Here is a 14,088-nt window from a genome sequence, read left to right as displayed (position 1 = left end):
AGCGGCGGCTCCGGGTTTGAAGAGAGACAGCCGGAAGTCGCTGCGCGTCCGCACTCCACTCTGCACCGACCGAAACTCGAGCCCTGCAAGAGAGGTTCCGGGGCTGGTTGCGGCCGGAGGCGGCGAAATGGAGACCGGGGCCGAGGACTCGGGAATGACCGGCCGCCCGACGCTGGCCTCTTCCTGGGATACCGCGAACGGGGTCCTGTCCCGGAGCCTCCTCCTCACCCGGGCTGGCGTCGGCGCCCAGGACTTCGACTGGGAGGAGCTGCTGGTGCCGCCTGCTTCGGGGTGCGCCGTGCCTCGGGGGAGCCGGGTCGTGGCGCTCGGCGACAGCCACGCTCCGGGGGAGACGAGCGGGGGACGCGGGGCGGGAGACCTGGGAGCGCTCGCAGGCGCATCCGCCTCGCCCGCTTGGAAACGAGGGGCAGCTCCTGGCCGCCCGAACGGCGCAGAAGTCGCCTAGAGCCCCGCGTGTGCGGGCGGGGAAGGGCGCGCGTGCGTCTGGCTGCGCAGAGCCGGCGAGTGCTGGACTGGCTGCGGCCAGCAGCAGGTCGGGGTCGGGGAGGGGCGCGGGCTGCAGGGCTGCGGCCCAGCCGCGTCCCTGAGCGGCGCGTCCCGAGGCCGCGGGGGTCCGGGGAGGGGCGCGGGCGGGTGCGAGCGCGACCGCGGAAACCGGGCGTCACGTGTGCCCCGACCTCCTCAGCCAGCCTCTGGTGAGCCTGAGCGCCGTGCCGGGCCCCCGGGGCAGGACGCCCTGCTTCCTCGACCTGCGGTGCGACCCCGGGGCCGGGGAAGAGATCCTCGCGGTGGGCGTCCTGAGCTCGGCGAGGAACATGGAGGTGTACGTGGGAGAGGAGTACTGTGGCACCGGCCGGGGCCAGGGCGCCCGCACCGTCCCGGAGGGCAGGTCGGTGACTCCGCGCCGCGGCCCCTCGGCCCCTTTCCCGGGCGTGGGACGGTTCAGATTGCCTGACGTCGTGCCAGTCACCCGGGGAGGGAACCTAAAAGTGCACCGGTGGCAGAGACGGGGTCGCCTTGCCGCCTCTTAAAGGCAGCGCAGATCAGCCTAGTTGTTTTCATACCTGGAAACTTGGGGCTGGTTAGTGGAAGTGAATGTGGGTCACAGCTGGTTAGTGGAAGAGTTTTGTTAGGAGAAGCCCTGACAAGTGCTCCTTGTCTCTCCTCTTCGCTCACAGGGTTGGCTTCCAGAGTTTCCCCCAAATTAATGACTCAGTCAGTCTGGAACACTGAGCTCATCCTCTAGGAAGCCCCTTACTAAGGGTGTGGGAATCTAAGACTGCCACAGCCGCCTAGTTGTTAACCGGTTATAAACGTGATCATTTGGGCGCCCCCCTCCCCCCGTTTCCCCCCTTACAAAGATTCTGCTGCATCTTTTTTAATGTAACCGAAATTTAGAGCTTTCCTATGTCCAGTGCAAGTTGAAAATAATAGGTGTGTTCACTGAACTTTACAATATGGTCTGTCCTCCATGACTGTATTATCTCCTTCAGTTCTCTTGGCTAGGCTGAGAGGCCCCTGTGGTCCTTAAGGCAGTGCAATGCATTCCGGAGCCCCAGCTCCTTGTGCCTCACCACGAAAACAGTCCCAGGATGGAGTATTGTCCTAGAAACATTTATTTTTAATCATAACTAAAAAATTATTTTTTGTTTTTAGTGAACAGGAAAATATTATTTTCTACAAAAAACATCTAAAATTGGAAACTTCCACATATGCTTGTAAAATAAAGGTAAGCCATCATCAAATTTTAACTAATTTAAATCTTTATCAAGTTTGTTTTTGTTCTATATATAATTAATTTTCTTTCCTTGAATACAGTTAATCCTATATTGTCCCTAGTTTTACTAAGACATGGTAAACATATAAAAGGTAATTACTTTCCTAAAAAATCATCAACCCTCTTGAAGATTTAATTCTTTTAGTCTGTCACCAGTTATGGAAATATATTTTGTTAATAAGTGCTATATTTTGAGGTTTTGGGAAATTTATCTAGAACATTTTTTAATCTTTCTGTAAAACTGTGTTGCCAAAAAAATGACAAACAAAACTTTGGTCCTATGAATTAAAGAAGAAGGTAGTGAAAGGAGTTTCAGACAAGAGAACCAAGAAGTTAAAGGGTTTTGGACTGTTGGCTGCAGCATGAAGATTGTTAAGGTTTGCATTAGTGGTGATGTCAAAGTCTAGGAATCATGAGAAATACAGAGCCAGAATATTAACTCAGCTTTGTTGCTGTCACACTAGTCTGAGCAAGCTTCTTGGCTTGTTTGGACATACTTCAGGAGTAAAATTAGAGAACTGAAGAAAGAAAATTCTTGGGTTCTTTTTGACTCTGAAAAATCTATACTTATTATCATCACTTATGGGAAATTGTGAGACTTAGTTTTAGAATAAGGTAAAATTAGTGATTTTCTTTCATTGAAGAACAAAATAAATGTTCTTCAATCACAGAACTGATTAAAGTGATTCATTCATTCTGTGAATATTTGATGCCAGATACTATATGAGGCATTTAGGAATTACCAGTAGTAAAATAAATTGAAATACCTGTCCTCATGTTGCTTATATTTTACTGGGGCAAGACTGGTAATAAGCATGCTCAATGAGTGAAACAGATCCTATATTTGATGTTGAGAAAGTGTTTGGGTATAACAAAGCAGAAGGGGGAGAATAGGTGGGGATGTAAGATAAATGTAATGGGTGTTTCCCTGATTGTTGAAGACTGTCACATATTTGGTTACACACTTAAAAGAGTTTTTAGAGCATAGGTGTACATTTACCTATTGACACGTGGGTCTGTGTGTGTCGCTCTGGTGAACATTTTTTGTAACTGTGTATGGAAACGAAGGGTTGGTTCATTCATGGAACCCCTGGGTTATGTATGAAAGTGTGTTCTGGGACAACAGCATATGGAAGGTTAAGATAAAAATAAAGTGTTCCTGATACAGACTTTTGAGCACTTCCTCAGGGATAGATACTGGATATTTTGACACATAAGCCATCTCTCATTTTACTGACTTGATTTTAGTTTTACCCTGTGTGAGCATTTGCCCAGGGTCACCCAGGCTGTTGAGCAGCAGAGTCATAATTTAAACCCAGATGTGTCTGATCCAAATCTCTTCCCTTTCATTTTACTACTCTGTTTTATGGACCACACATGGAGTACAGCTCAGTGGTAGAGCCCTTGCTCCACATGCTTGAAGCCCTGGGCTCCATGCCCAACACTGCAAAAAAAGAAAAAAAGTTACAGGGATAGAACCAGAGGATTTAGACTGTAAGCTCTGATTTTTAACATTTCCTTACAGTTCTAAATCCTGAAAGACTGAATTGTGTCTATAATTTCAGTAAATACTGCTTGGGCCTCTAGACAGTTATATTTTGTATTAAATAATATTATACCAAACTGTGGCATGTTAAGATCTCAGACTGTTTATTTTTAATGCCTTAAATTAAGTAAAACTATATTTAATCTACTCAGACTTATTTTCTGTATATTAGTTTGAGAAGGATTTCTTGATTTAATTAGTTAATCTGAGCCTTATGTTAAAATAGAAATTTTTCTATCTATGACTATTCTAAAGATAACTTAAAAACATGCTTGAGATTAAGACTGTTAGATTCTTGAATATTTCACTCTTGATTTGGTAATACTAGGAAGTGACTTTAAATGATTGGTTTTAATACCTGTATTTCCTGGACTTTTTTGTTTCATAATAGTTGCTGTCCTTTGGTGAAAAACAGTGTGTGTTCATCAGTAAGGTTGTGGTACACATGAAACCAGTTTCAGGAAATTCTTCACCAAGCTCTCCTGCTCTAGGATCAAGGATAGACCTTGACAAGGTCCAAACCATAATGGAGTCCATGGGGTCAAAGTTATCACCTGGAGCTCAGCAGCTAATGAACATGGTTAGGTTTCAACAGCAGGTAAGTAGAAATGTTTTTCTTTCCACATAGCAGTAAAAAATCATTTCAAAATGATGGCCTTTAATGAGGAAATGCAGTATTTTTTTTTTTTTTTTTTTTAAAGCTTTTTTCTGTGATACTAGGGATTGAACCCAGGGACTTGGGCATACTAGGCAAGCACTCTAGTGCTGGACTACCTCCCTGGCCCTTCTTATTCTATTTTAGATGGGGTTTTGCTTAGTTGTTTAGGCTGTACTTGAACTTGCAATCTTTCTGTCTCAGCCTCCAAAATAGCTGGAATTACAGGTGTGCACCACTGCACCCAGCTAAATTTTTAATTTTTATTATTGATTTAACTGTCATCTGTTCATAGTTTGCAAAAGGCATATTTTGTAGACTTACCCTCATATAAAAAGTTTTGACTGGACAGCTTCACCATTTTTCATTAATTCATTCACCCATCATTCAGCAGGTAGCAACTTTGATGAATTATGGGCTGGTTTGAGCACTTTCTAGGATGCAAAACTGATCAATTGGTGTATAGCCTGTTTTTAAGGATTTTTACAGGCTAGATCATATGAGTGGTCTCATACAGAAATAAATCTTCTCTGATGACTGAGTAAAGCTCCTTTGAGCTAAAAGAATGTTGTCTAATGTTAAAATATTAGAAATATAACCCATCTTATTCCAGGAATATTTTAAGACTTATTCAAAACTTGGAATAGAACAAGAAAAAATGACAATAGGCTAGCATTTCTCTATATAGAGCCTTTTCCAAAGTGCATTTCTGTAAGATATGTTGGATGGGTACTTGCTATCACAGGTGCCTCTGCCTCCACTTCCCTGGCCCTCATTATCCCCTTTCCTGCCTGATTTTTTCCCTGAAGTATCTATCACCACCTACATCCCATGATGTATTTCCTCCTCCTCTCTCCTCATCCCTCCTGTCTTTCCCTCCGTCCTTTTCAGGCAGTCTCTCCCTTCTATCTTAAGACTCTAAGAGGTCAGAGATTTTAATTTGTTTGATTCACTGCCATATTTCTCATACCTCAAGTGGAGCCTAACACATAAATTTCTGGTAAACATTTTTTGAATAAATGAATGTAGATCTAGCTTGATCTCAGAATAGAATATCTAGATGAATGTATGAACGGAACTTCTTTAGCTAATCTTGATAATCACTTTTCAGCCCATCTTTCAAAAACTGAATAGCAGTAAGTGTGGGATGATAAACCCTGATAAAAACCTGTAGTAGGCTTCTACGTTTTGAATTTAAGAGCTCCATATGCCTTCACACAAACAATTCAGTTAGAGGTCATTTGGTTTTTCTTTAGTGGAAAAATTGAAAACCTGAAGAAGAAGATAGTATACTTCAACATAAAATCTCAAGAAACAAAGGAAAGAAAAACACATAAGCAATTTAGTCATGGTACCAATATGGAGTTTTGGTTTTTTTATTTTGGTGTAGGGATTGAACCCAGGACCTCACACACTTCAGGCAAGTGTTCTACCACTGAGCCACATCCCTAGGTCTTTAATTCTTATTAAGGTGGAAATTCTTAAACACAGACAAGTGGTAGCTCATTTTAGTTATTGAAAATGTCACAGTGCTAAGTGAAATAACCCAATCCCAAAAAACCAAAGGCCAAATGTTTTCTCTGATAAGTGGATGCTGATCCATAATGGGGGGTGGGAGAGGGCATATGAGAAATGGAGGAACTTTGGATTGGGCCTAGGGGAGGGAGGAGAAAGGAAGGGGCCTGGAGGGTAGGAAAGATTGTGGAATGAGGTGGACATCATTACTCTAAGCGCATGTACATATGGTGCTGCACATATGTGTAAGGCCATATCGTGTATGTACAACCAGAGAAATGAAAAGTTGTGCTGCAATTGTATACGATGAATCAAAGTGCATTCTGCTGTCATATATACCTAATTAGAATAGTAAGTTAATTAATTAATTAAAAAAAAAAGAAAATATCACAAGGATATACATAGAATATCTAGCTTTAAATAGTGTATAGCCTCCATTAAAAACTCATGGCAAAAGATATGGCCAGGTGAAAACGAATAGCTTTTCAACCATATGTTGAAAGTTGGGGAATGACATAATTGAGTTCTAAGAAAATGATCAATCATTGTAACTCAGTTGAAAGTATCACATTTTTATTGTCATGAATTAAGGAGGACTTTGTAGGTAAAATACTAAAATATGTCACTGCAAATTTACTATGCAATTTTAGTATTTATTTTCTTTAGAAAATAATGTTAAGTCTTGCCTGTGGAGTTAGGTTGCTTGGATTTATGTCCTGGTTCTGCCACTTACCAACTGGTTACCTTGGCCAGGGACCTTCTGACTGGGTCACTTAATATTGAATAGTAATAGCCTACTTCCTGAGGATCAAAGGAAGGAATGCACAGTGCCCAGTAATGACTCCCACAGTGAACTGTCCTCCTTAATCTTAACATTTTCTTATTTACCTTTTTTAGAATTGTATTCCCATTGGAGAGCAGCTTCAGTCAGTTTTGGGAACTACCGGGTATAAGCATATGATTGCACTCCAGCCATCGTCCACTTCAGGAGCCTTGGACAAGTCATCCTCCACACCTTTCCCTTTTAGAACTGAATTGACATCTGCAAACAGGACTGAAACCTTACAGGCTTTCATCGACAAAAGCACCAGGCCACCTGGGGAAGGAAATACCACCAGCCGCGACAGGTGTAAAACTGTGCCACAAAACCATTCCCTTCTTGAGAATGATCTTAAAAATGCAGTATCTTCTTTCTTACCAAAGAAGGCGAGTGACGGCTCACTGCCCAGCTCTGAGTTGCTGCCCTTTCTCCAAAATCTGTGCAGTCAAGTTAACCATCTTCGCGTGGGACACAACGCCAAGTGGCAGGAAAACGTCTCCAAGCCCCGTGAAGGCATTGTTGGTGTTGCGTGAGTATTTTATCTCAAGACAAATGTGGTTACAAATGAGGTTTATAGCCGGTAGGTGAGAGAATCAGATGAAGGGGAAACAGATCTGTCTCAATGAACAATCTTTCCAGAGAAAATTTGAGCAGTTTTTGCATTTTACCATGAACACGCTTGTGGGCAATAACTGTTCTCCAGAGAGAAATGCATGGCTGTGACAGAAGTGCCTATAACTGAAGGTGCTGCACACCTCTCGGGCATTTGGTGGAAGGGTTACCAGCAACAGTTGTGGGTTGGAGTAGAAGGCTATTTGCATGAGTGGAAAGGTGCTGTGGTAATAATGATCTTTACATTGTTTTTCTAGCTGGGTATACTAAGCATGTCATTGCTTTGTAGATTATATTTGGTCTAGGTTAACTTTGGAATTATCAAAAACTATTTTAGGATGGTGATTATCTGTAGGATACAAGTTTTTATGCTCTAGTCTCTTAATCCCTTACCTTGACAACATGCTTCAATTAGAAGTGGCTGAGGACTTCGTATGTTCTTAATCCTTTTCACAAATATAGTGTGTCAAAATAGTATTCTAGATTGGAATTCAGGACTTTGGTCATAGTTTTCGTTTATTTTCTATACTTAATCTCTCTTAGAATTTTCATCTAAAAATGAGATAGTTATATTAGTTTGGAACTAAATACCACTAACCACCAGCAGGATCAGTTGGCATTTATAGAACTCTCTGCCAACAGTAGCAGAGTACATTTTTTTTTTTTTTTTGAAGATTCACAAAGATAAATTATATGATAAGTCGTAAAGCACACCTAATGAAGTTTAAGGGGATTGGATCATAGAAAGTGCTTTCTCTGGCTACAAAAGACAAGAAATCATATCTATAACAGAAAGACAAGACATTTAGATTGACAAAACACCTGTAAACTAAACAACACTTGTAAATCTATGATTCAAGAAGTCTCAACAGAAAATTTTTTTTACGAATATATGAAAATAGCAATAGATCAAAATTTGTGTGATTCAGCTAAAGAGGTTTTGCTAAGAACTTGTTTACCACTGTATGCTTGCATTAGAAAAGAGCAGAGTTTTCAAATCAATACTATAAAACTACAGCTACTCAATAAAAATGAAATAGATAATCTGAATAGTCTTATAAGCACTAAAGAAATTGAATTTTTCATTTAAAAGCCAAGCAAAAGGAACCCAAAGCAAGCAGAAGAATGAAACAATAAAGAACAGAAATCTATTTAATTGAAAAAAAAATCAATTAAAAAGCTGGTTCTTTGAAAATTTCAGTAAAATTGACAAATTTCTAGCAAGACTGGCAAATAAGAGATGACACAAATCACCAATCTGAAGAATGTAATGGGAAATACCATTACAGGGCCTCGAGCCATAATAAAGATAAGGGAATATTGTAACAATTTGATTGACAACTAGGAGGAAATGGATTAATTCCTTAAAAAACACAAATTATCAAACTCAACCAACATGAAATAAATAATGGAACACTTCTATGGCCACTAAATACTATATTCAAAATTGAAGAGATCGTGAAAAAGAAATGTCCTGTCCCAAATGCTTTCACTCAAGAATTCTGCCAAACATTTAAAGAAAACCACTTTTACACATTTCCAAAAAATAGAAGAGGAGGGAAGACTTCCCAACTCATTTCATGAAGCCAGCATTACTCTGCTACCCAGACTAAATTATCCCCAAAGAAATAAGTACATATAAATGAATGTAAAACATAATTGTACATATAAATCTGACAAGAGACATAGAGGACCTTATGACCTGAAAATTGTTAAATACTGATGAAAGAAATGAAAGAAGACCCAAAGAAATGGAGCAATATACCGTATTCATGGTACTGTTGAAGACTCAACAGTAAAAATGTCAGTTTTCCATTAATTTATATATATATATATATATGTTTAGCACAATTTCTATCAGAAGTTCAAAATGTATTTTTTGTAAATATGAATAAGATGATTCCAAAATTTGGAAGTGGAAAATTCTAAGTGGAAAGACAACAGTACTGGAATTAGAATAGAGAGAAATCACTACTGGATTTCAAGAGTCTGTTTTGGCAAGACAGCTAGACACATAGATGAACAGAATAGAACAGAAAGCACAGAAATCGCTCTACAGAAGTATACCTGTCGGCCTTCTACCAACGTGCAAAAGTCATTCAGTGGAGGAAGGATGATCGTCTAGCATGTGATGCTGGAACAAATGGAGAGTCACAGGCTAAAAAATGAACGATGAATGCAGATATATGAAAAATTAACACACAATGGAGCATAAGCTAAAATGTTGAGTATAAAACTGTAAAATCTTTTTAATCTATGGGAGAAATTTTTAGGGACCTAGGAAGAGAATTCTTCGAGGTCACCAAAAGCATGATCCATAAAATATGTATGTAGAGCCCATTTAATATTTACAAATTTTACATATGAAAGGCCCCAGTAAGAGGATTAATACAGACTGGGAGAAAATATTTGTAAATCACGAATCCAACAAATGCCTTGTATCTAAAATGTATGAAGGATTTGCAAGATTTGTTTTTTAAAATACCATCTAATTAGAACATGGATAATAGATGTGAAGAATCATCAGGAGGATGGATATATAAATAGCAAATAAGCCCAGGAAAAGATGATCAACAGTGACTTCACTGTTATTAGAGAAATGCTTATTAAAACCACAAGGTAGGGCTGAGGTTGTGGCTCAGAGGTAGAGCGCTCGCCTACCATGCGTGAAGGACTGGGTTCGATCCTTAGCATCACATAAAAATAAAATAAAGATATTGTGTCCACCTATAACTAAAAAATAAATATTAAAAAACCCCCACAAGATATCTCTATATATCTATTTGAATGACTAAAATTTAAAATTATAAACAATAAGAATACCAAATGTTGACAAGCATATAGAGAAACTGGATCTCATTCCTTGCTGGGGGGAATTAAAATGGTACAACCACCCTAAAAACATATCTGGGCAGTTTCTTAACAACTAAACACACAGTTATACCATACATCCCATTAGTCCTAATCCTGGGCATTTATCCCAAAGAAATGAAAAGATGTGGCAACATTAAAAAGCTCTACGCAGTTGTTCATGAGAACTTTATTTGTAGTAGTGCCAAACAAAAAACAATCAAAATGTCTCATGGTAGGCGAATGGTTAAACAGACTGGGGTGCATCCATATCATGAACAACAATTTAAATGGCTCCGCAGGGCATTATGCCAAGATCAAACTTATTGGCGTTTACAATCTTGAGGACTCCTAAAATCTTTTAGTTTTACAGCTATATAAAATATTTGTTTAAAAATAATAATTAAACCTTTTCATGTCAACGTAAATAAGAAATAGTCAAACTTTCAAAACATGTAACAAGAAGAATATTGTTTTAAATTTATGCAAATCTATATTAGCTTTTGGGCACATTCTCATACATGTTCCTCTATAGCATGTGTAATTAAACATAGCTAGTATGAGAACAGTAGGAATACCGAGAATATTTAACCTCTGAAAACATACATATTTATACAGTAAATCTACTACCTGAGGAAATTCTAAAGAGAATTCACAGCCTTGATTTGTATAGGCTCTGGAAAAGTACTTTTTCCTCATTGAGCTCCTGAAAGAATTATGGAAACCCTAAGCGTTGTGGATTTTTAGAAATCGGTGTACTTTTGATCCTATTAATTTTTGTTTGTCCATCCTAGTTAAATTCATAAACATTTTCAGATCAGGTTAGCAAAGAACCTTCTAGTGTTTTAGTAAGGTTGTTTGTATTTAAGAGGAAAAAGCTATATGAATTAGAGGGTTGCTTTGAAAGAATACTTGGAAAAGATACATTTTTTTTTTTTTAAATTGGGCAAAATCAGTTTTTATTTGGAACTTAAAAAGGGCATTCCCCAAGGTTTGTTTTTGAAGATGTGTCTTCATTTTTATGTTCCCACTTCAACTGAATACTTAATAAGAAGTAAGGAGTGTGTTGGGCATTAAGGGCTGTGGTCACCTGTTGCATGTGTTTTGCAACCTGGAAATGAGTCACAGGAGCAGTGCAGTTGTGGAGACAAGTTTCAGCCATGTTCCTTGGCCACTGGTTGCATAGCTTGCTTGTTTTTGTTGTAATAGTGGGGAAAATTGATAGACTTTTTAAACTTATTTTTAGAGTGGAAGAACAGCCTATTTGCTCCTACTTGGAAAAGATTCTTTCTAAAAATATGGAACTGATGGAAAAGAAACTTGTGGACTACATTGATCGGCGAATACTCCAACTCCAGGAGCACATAGATGATAAGATTACCTTGTTAATGGACTTCCTGCAGAATCCCAACTCCCCGCCCAATGGGCTGCCTTTGAGACATTATGACTCTGGAGAAAGACTTTCCAATGGAGAAAGATAAGCTCTCAGCGTACGATGGCCTGCAGATATTTATTACCTATTTATTACAAAGCCCAAACCTAAAACGTTTATGAAAAGCAAGTATCTGATGTCCTCCGAAGGATCATCGGCTTACATAAAGTGACCTCAGTGTCCATTTTTACTGCCCTTGTTATTGTAAATCCAGTACTGTACACCAAGAGGTGACCCCATTGTCCTAAGTTATTCTTATTTGCAATGTTTTTTCACTTACAGATTTTTATGTATTGTGTTTTAAATGTTTAAATGCTTATGGATTTCTAATGCAGTTCATTGATTTGTATTATATGTGTTTGAAGTGAATTTTTTATTTATATGGACACCTTATTTTACAGTCTTAGGAATGTGAAAAATAGTGTTCAGTGTATTTGATATTCTTTATCTACTTGTTTTTGGAAAATTGTATAATTGGAACTTTTAATTCAGGTTACCAATATACATTTTCTATTGTTTATCTGAGATAATGAATCAATCACCAGGTTTGATTAGGTGGAAAATTCCTTTACACAAGGCTGTTAGTACTATTTGTTTTATTATAGTGTAACTATAGATAGGAAAAAAAAAATCCAAACCAGCCTATTCTTTTTTAAAATTACTACTTTGGCTTTGGTGTTTGATGTAAAATGGGAGCATTCATTTCATTTGATCTCAGTAACCCCAGTCAATATAAGGAAGTCTTTCCTTTCTCAAGCTGATACAGCTTCTTATCCCCAAAGTCCTTCCGATCATATTTAATGTGTGACATCCTGAGAATCTGCATTGAATAGTAAGACATGAATCAAAGAGGTTGCAAGACTCTAGGTTATTTAGTCTTCAGTATTTTTTAAACTGTTGTGTATGTTTCGAAGGGTGATGTATTTGCAGCTAAAAATAAATGCATCCACTCTGGAAGCTGCTTATCTTAAGTGAATGGGAGTCTCATCTTGAACTTAGCTTATATTAAAATGTTTCATTTTTTAGAAAAAGGATTATTCATATTCATTTATTGTTTTGTAAAATTTGTTCTCTAAAATGAGAGCTAATTTATATATGGCTTGTTCATTTTTATTTTACTATAAAGATGACACAGTATACTAAACTCACTGACCACAGTCTCTTGAGGATTTGCATAACATTTTTCCTAGACCTTTATGGGCCATTATTTATGGGATAAGCATAACAAGTAGTTGTAAGATAGCATTTCTTGTCATTGAGAATAATCTGTCTCAAGGCTAAACTCAGGAGTGCAGACTTACAGCTTCTGGTAGTTTGGGTCTGTTCAATTAGGGGCCCCATTGTGGCCGTTGGTCAGAATGCCTTATAGAATGTGGCCACAATTGCTGCATTCAGAGCAAGGACCATGAATGAAGAGAGACACAGTTGAAAGACCAATACTAAATTCTTTCTGCATGTAGTTGATGATAAAATACTGTAACTGAGAAGGAAGATTTTAAAAAGTAGTAATTGGCAATATGAAATCTCACAAATTCATGAAATTCTGGGGGTTTTATGTATTTATTAATATATAAAAACCAGTACAATCATGGAACTGTTATTGAATTGGTTCAATATGTTAAAAATCAAAGATAAAATGCCCATAAAAGTATTTCTATTTCAAATGACTGAGTTTTATTTTCCAATGTGTAGTAGTAACTTTGTCAAAGTATTATAGTCAAAGAGCTTATGCGGCATTATTTATTAACAGTATTTTCCATAGTTCTCAAAATATATTTGATCAAGGAAATTATTTCCTCCTCTGCAATTAAAAGAAAATTCTTTTCTGCCATGTATGTCATTTCTGTAATAAGGTTCATTCACAGATTTTCAGATCTAAAGATGTATTAGGCAATGCAAGACGTCGTCAATATAGTTTTACAAGTTACTGAATTAACTAAAAAATTAATTAATTTTTTGTTTTCTTATTTAAGAAGACTTTATTGTATGATGACATGTATCCGCCATCATGGTATCATTCAGCACAGTTCTACTGCTCTCAAAATCCTCTGTGTTCCACTTACTCATCTCACCCCCAACTCCTAGCAACCATTAAACTTTTTTTTTTTTTTTTTGGTGCTGAGGATTAAACCTAAGGGTGCTTAACCACTGAGCCACATTCCCAACCCTTTTTTAATTTTTCTTTTGAGTTGTGTGGGGCCTGGCTAAATTACTGAGGCTCCCTATGAACTTTCAATGCTCCTGCCTCAGCTTCTGGAATTGCTAAGATTTCAGGTGTGCACCACCACGCCTGGCTAAACTTGTTACTGTCTCCATAGTTTTGCCTTCTCTAGAATGTTACAGAGTTGGAATCATTCATGCAGCTTGTTGCCTCTTCAGATTGGTTTCTTTCAATTAGCAATATGCACTTGCATTTCCTCCCTGTCTTTTCATGGCTTAATAGTTCATTTCGTTGTTTTCACTATAGAAATGTTTTTTTAATAAACCAAAAATAATAATCTTTTGTAGTGCAGGCAAATAATACAAGGATCGCAGGACTTTTATAGTTTTATCATTTTCACTTAATAAATAAGTTATAACTTTTTACTTGTGGCTTATCTTTAAAAGCAAAACAAGCTTATCAAGCTTGAGATACATTCAATACCAGGTGCTTGGATCAGGTGAAGAAAATAATCAAAAGTAGCCAAAATTTATGGTTTGAGTTCCTTTGCTACATCTCGTGCCCCATTCAATCTCAGAATTCAGTTCTTGGTTTTTCAAAATTAGATTGTACTGTGGTAAGATAATACTCCATTTTAAAAATAACTTTTTTTCAAATAAGCTTTTATGTGTGACATTGGTTTATTTTATTACCCATTTA

The 14,088-nt window shown here is 38.2% G+C and overlaps 1 protein-coding gene across 1 annotated transcript; it reads left to right on the top strand.

Annotated features, from left to right (window-relative positions):
- Positions 1–19: 19 nt before the first annotated feature.
- LOC139705400 (ATPase PAAT-like) lies at positions 20–13,814 on the top strand. Its single transcript, XM_071610839.1, has 6 exons — positions 20–291; positions 707–910; positions 1,678–1,750; positions 3,736–3,942; positions 6,412–6,863; positions 11,043–13,814. Exons 1-6 carry the CDS (start codon positions 128–130, stop codon positions 11,275–11,277), a joined length of 1,335 nt encoding a protein of 444 aa, XP_071466940.1. The 5' UTR covers positions 20–127; the 3' UTR covers positions 11,278–13,814.
- Positions 13,815–14,088: the final 274 nt, after the last annotated feature.

This window comes from Marmota flaviventris, chromosome 4, assembly GCF_047511675.1.
Source record: "Marmota flaviventris isolate mMarFla1 chromosome 4, mMarFla1.hap1, whole genome shotgun sequence".
Classification (NCBI taxonomy): domain Eukaryota; kingdom Metazoa; phylum Chordata; class Mammalia; order Rodentia; family Sciuridae; genus Marmota; species Marmota flaviventris.
Note: the sequence above shows the minus strand (reverse complement) of the source record. Positions and strands in the feature narration are given on the sequence as shown.

What these genes read in the sequence shown, in the direction of transcription:
- LOC139705400 (XM_071610839.1), top strand. Translation starts at nt 128, where the DNA reads ATGGAGACCGGGGCCGAGGACTCGGGAATGACCGGCCGCCCGACGCTG. An exon ending in CTGGTGCCGCCTGCTTCGGG is followed by an intron (nt 292 to 706) that starts GTGCGCCGTGCC and finishes CGACCTCCTCAG; the next exon opens with CCAGCCTCTGGTGAGCCTGA. An exon ending in GAAGGCATTGTTGGTGTTGC is followed by an intron (nt 6,864 to 11,042) that starts GTGAGTATTTTA and finishes ACTTATTTTTAG; the next exon opens with AGTGGAAGAACAGCCTATTT.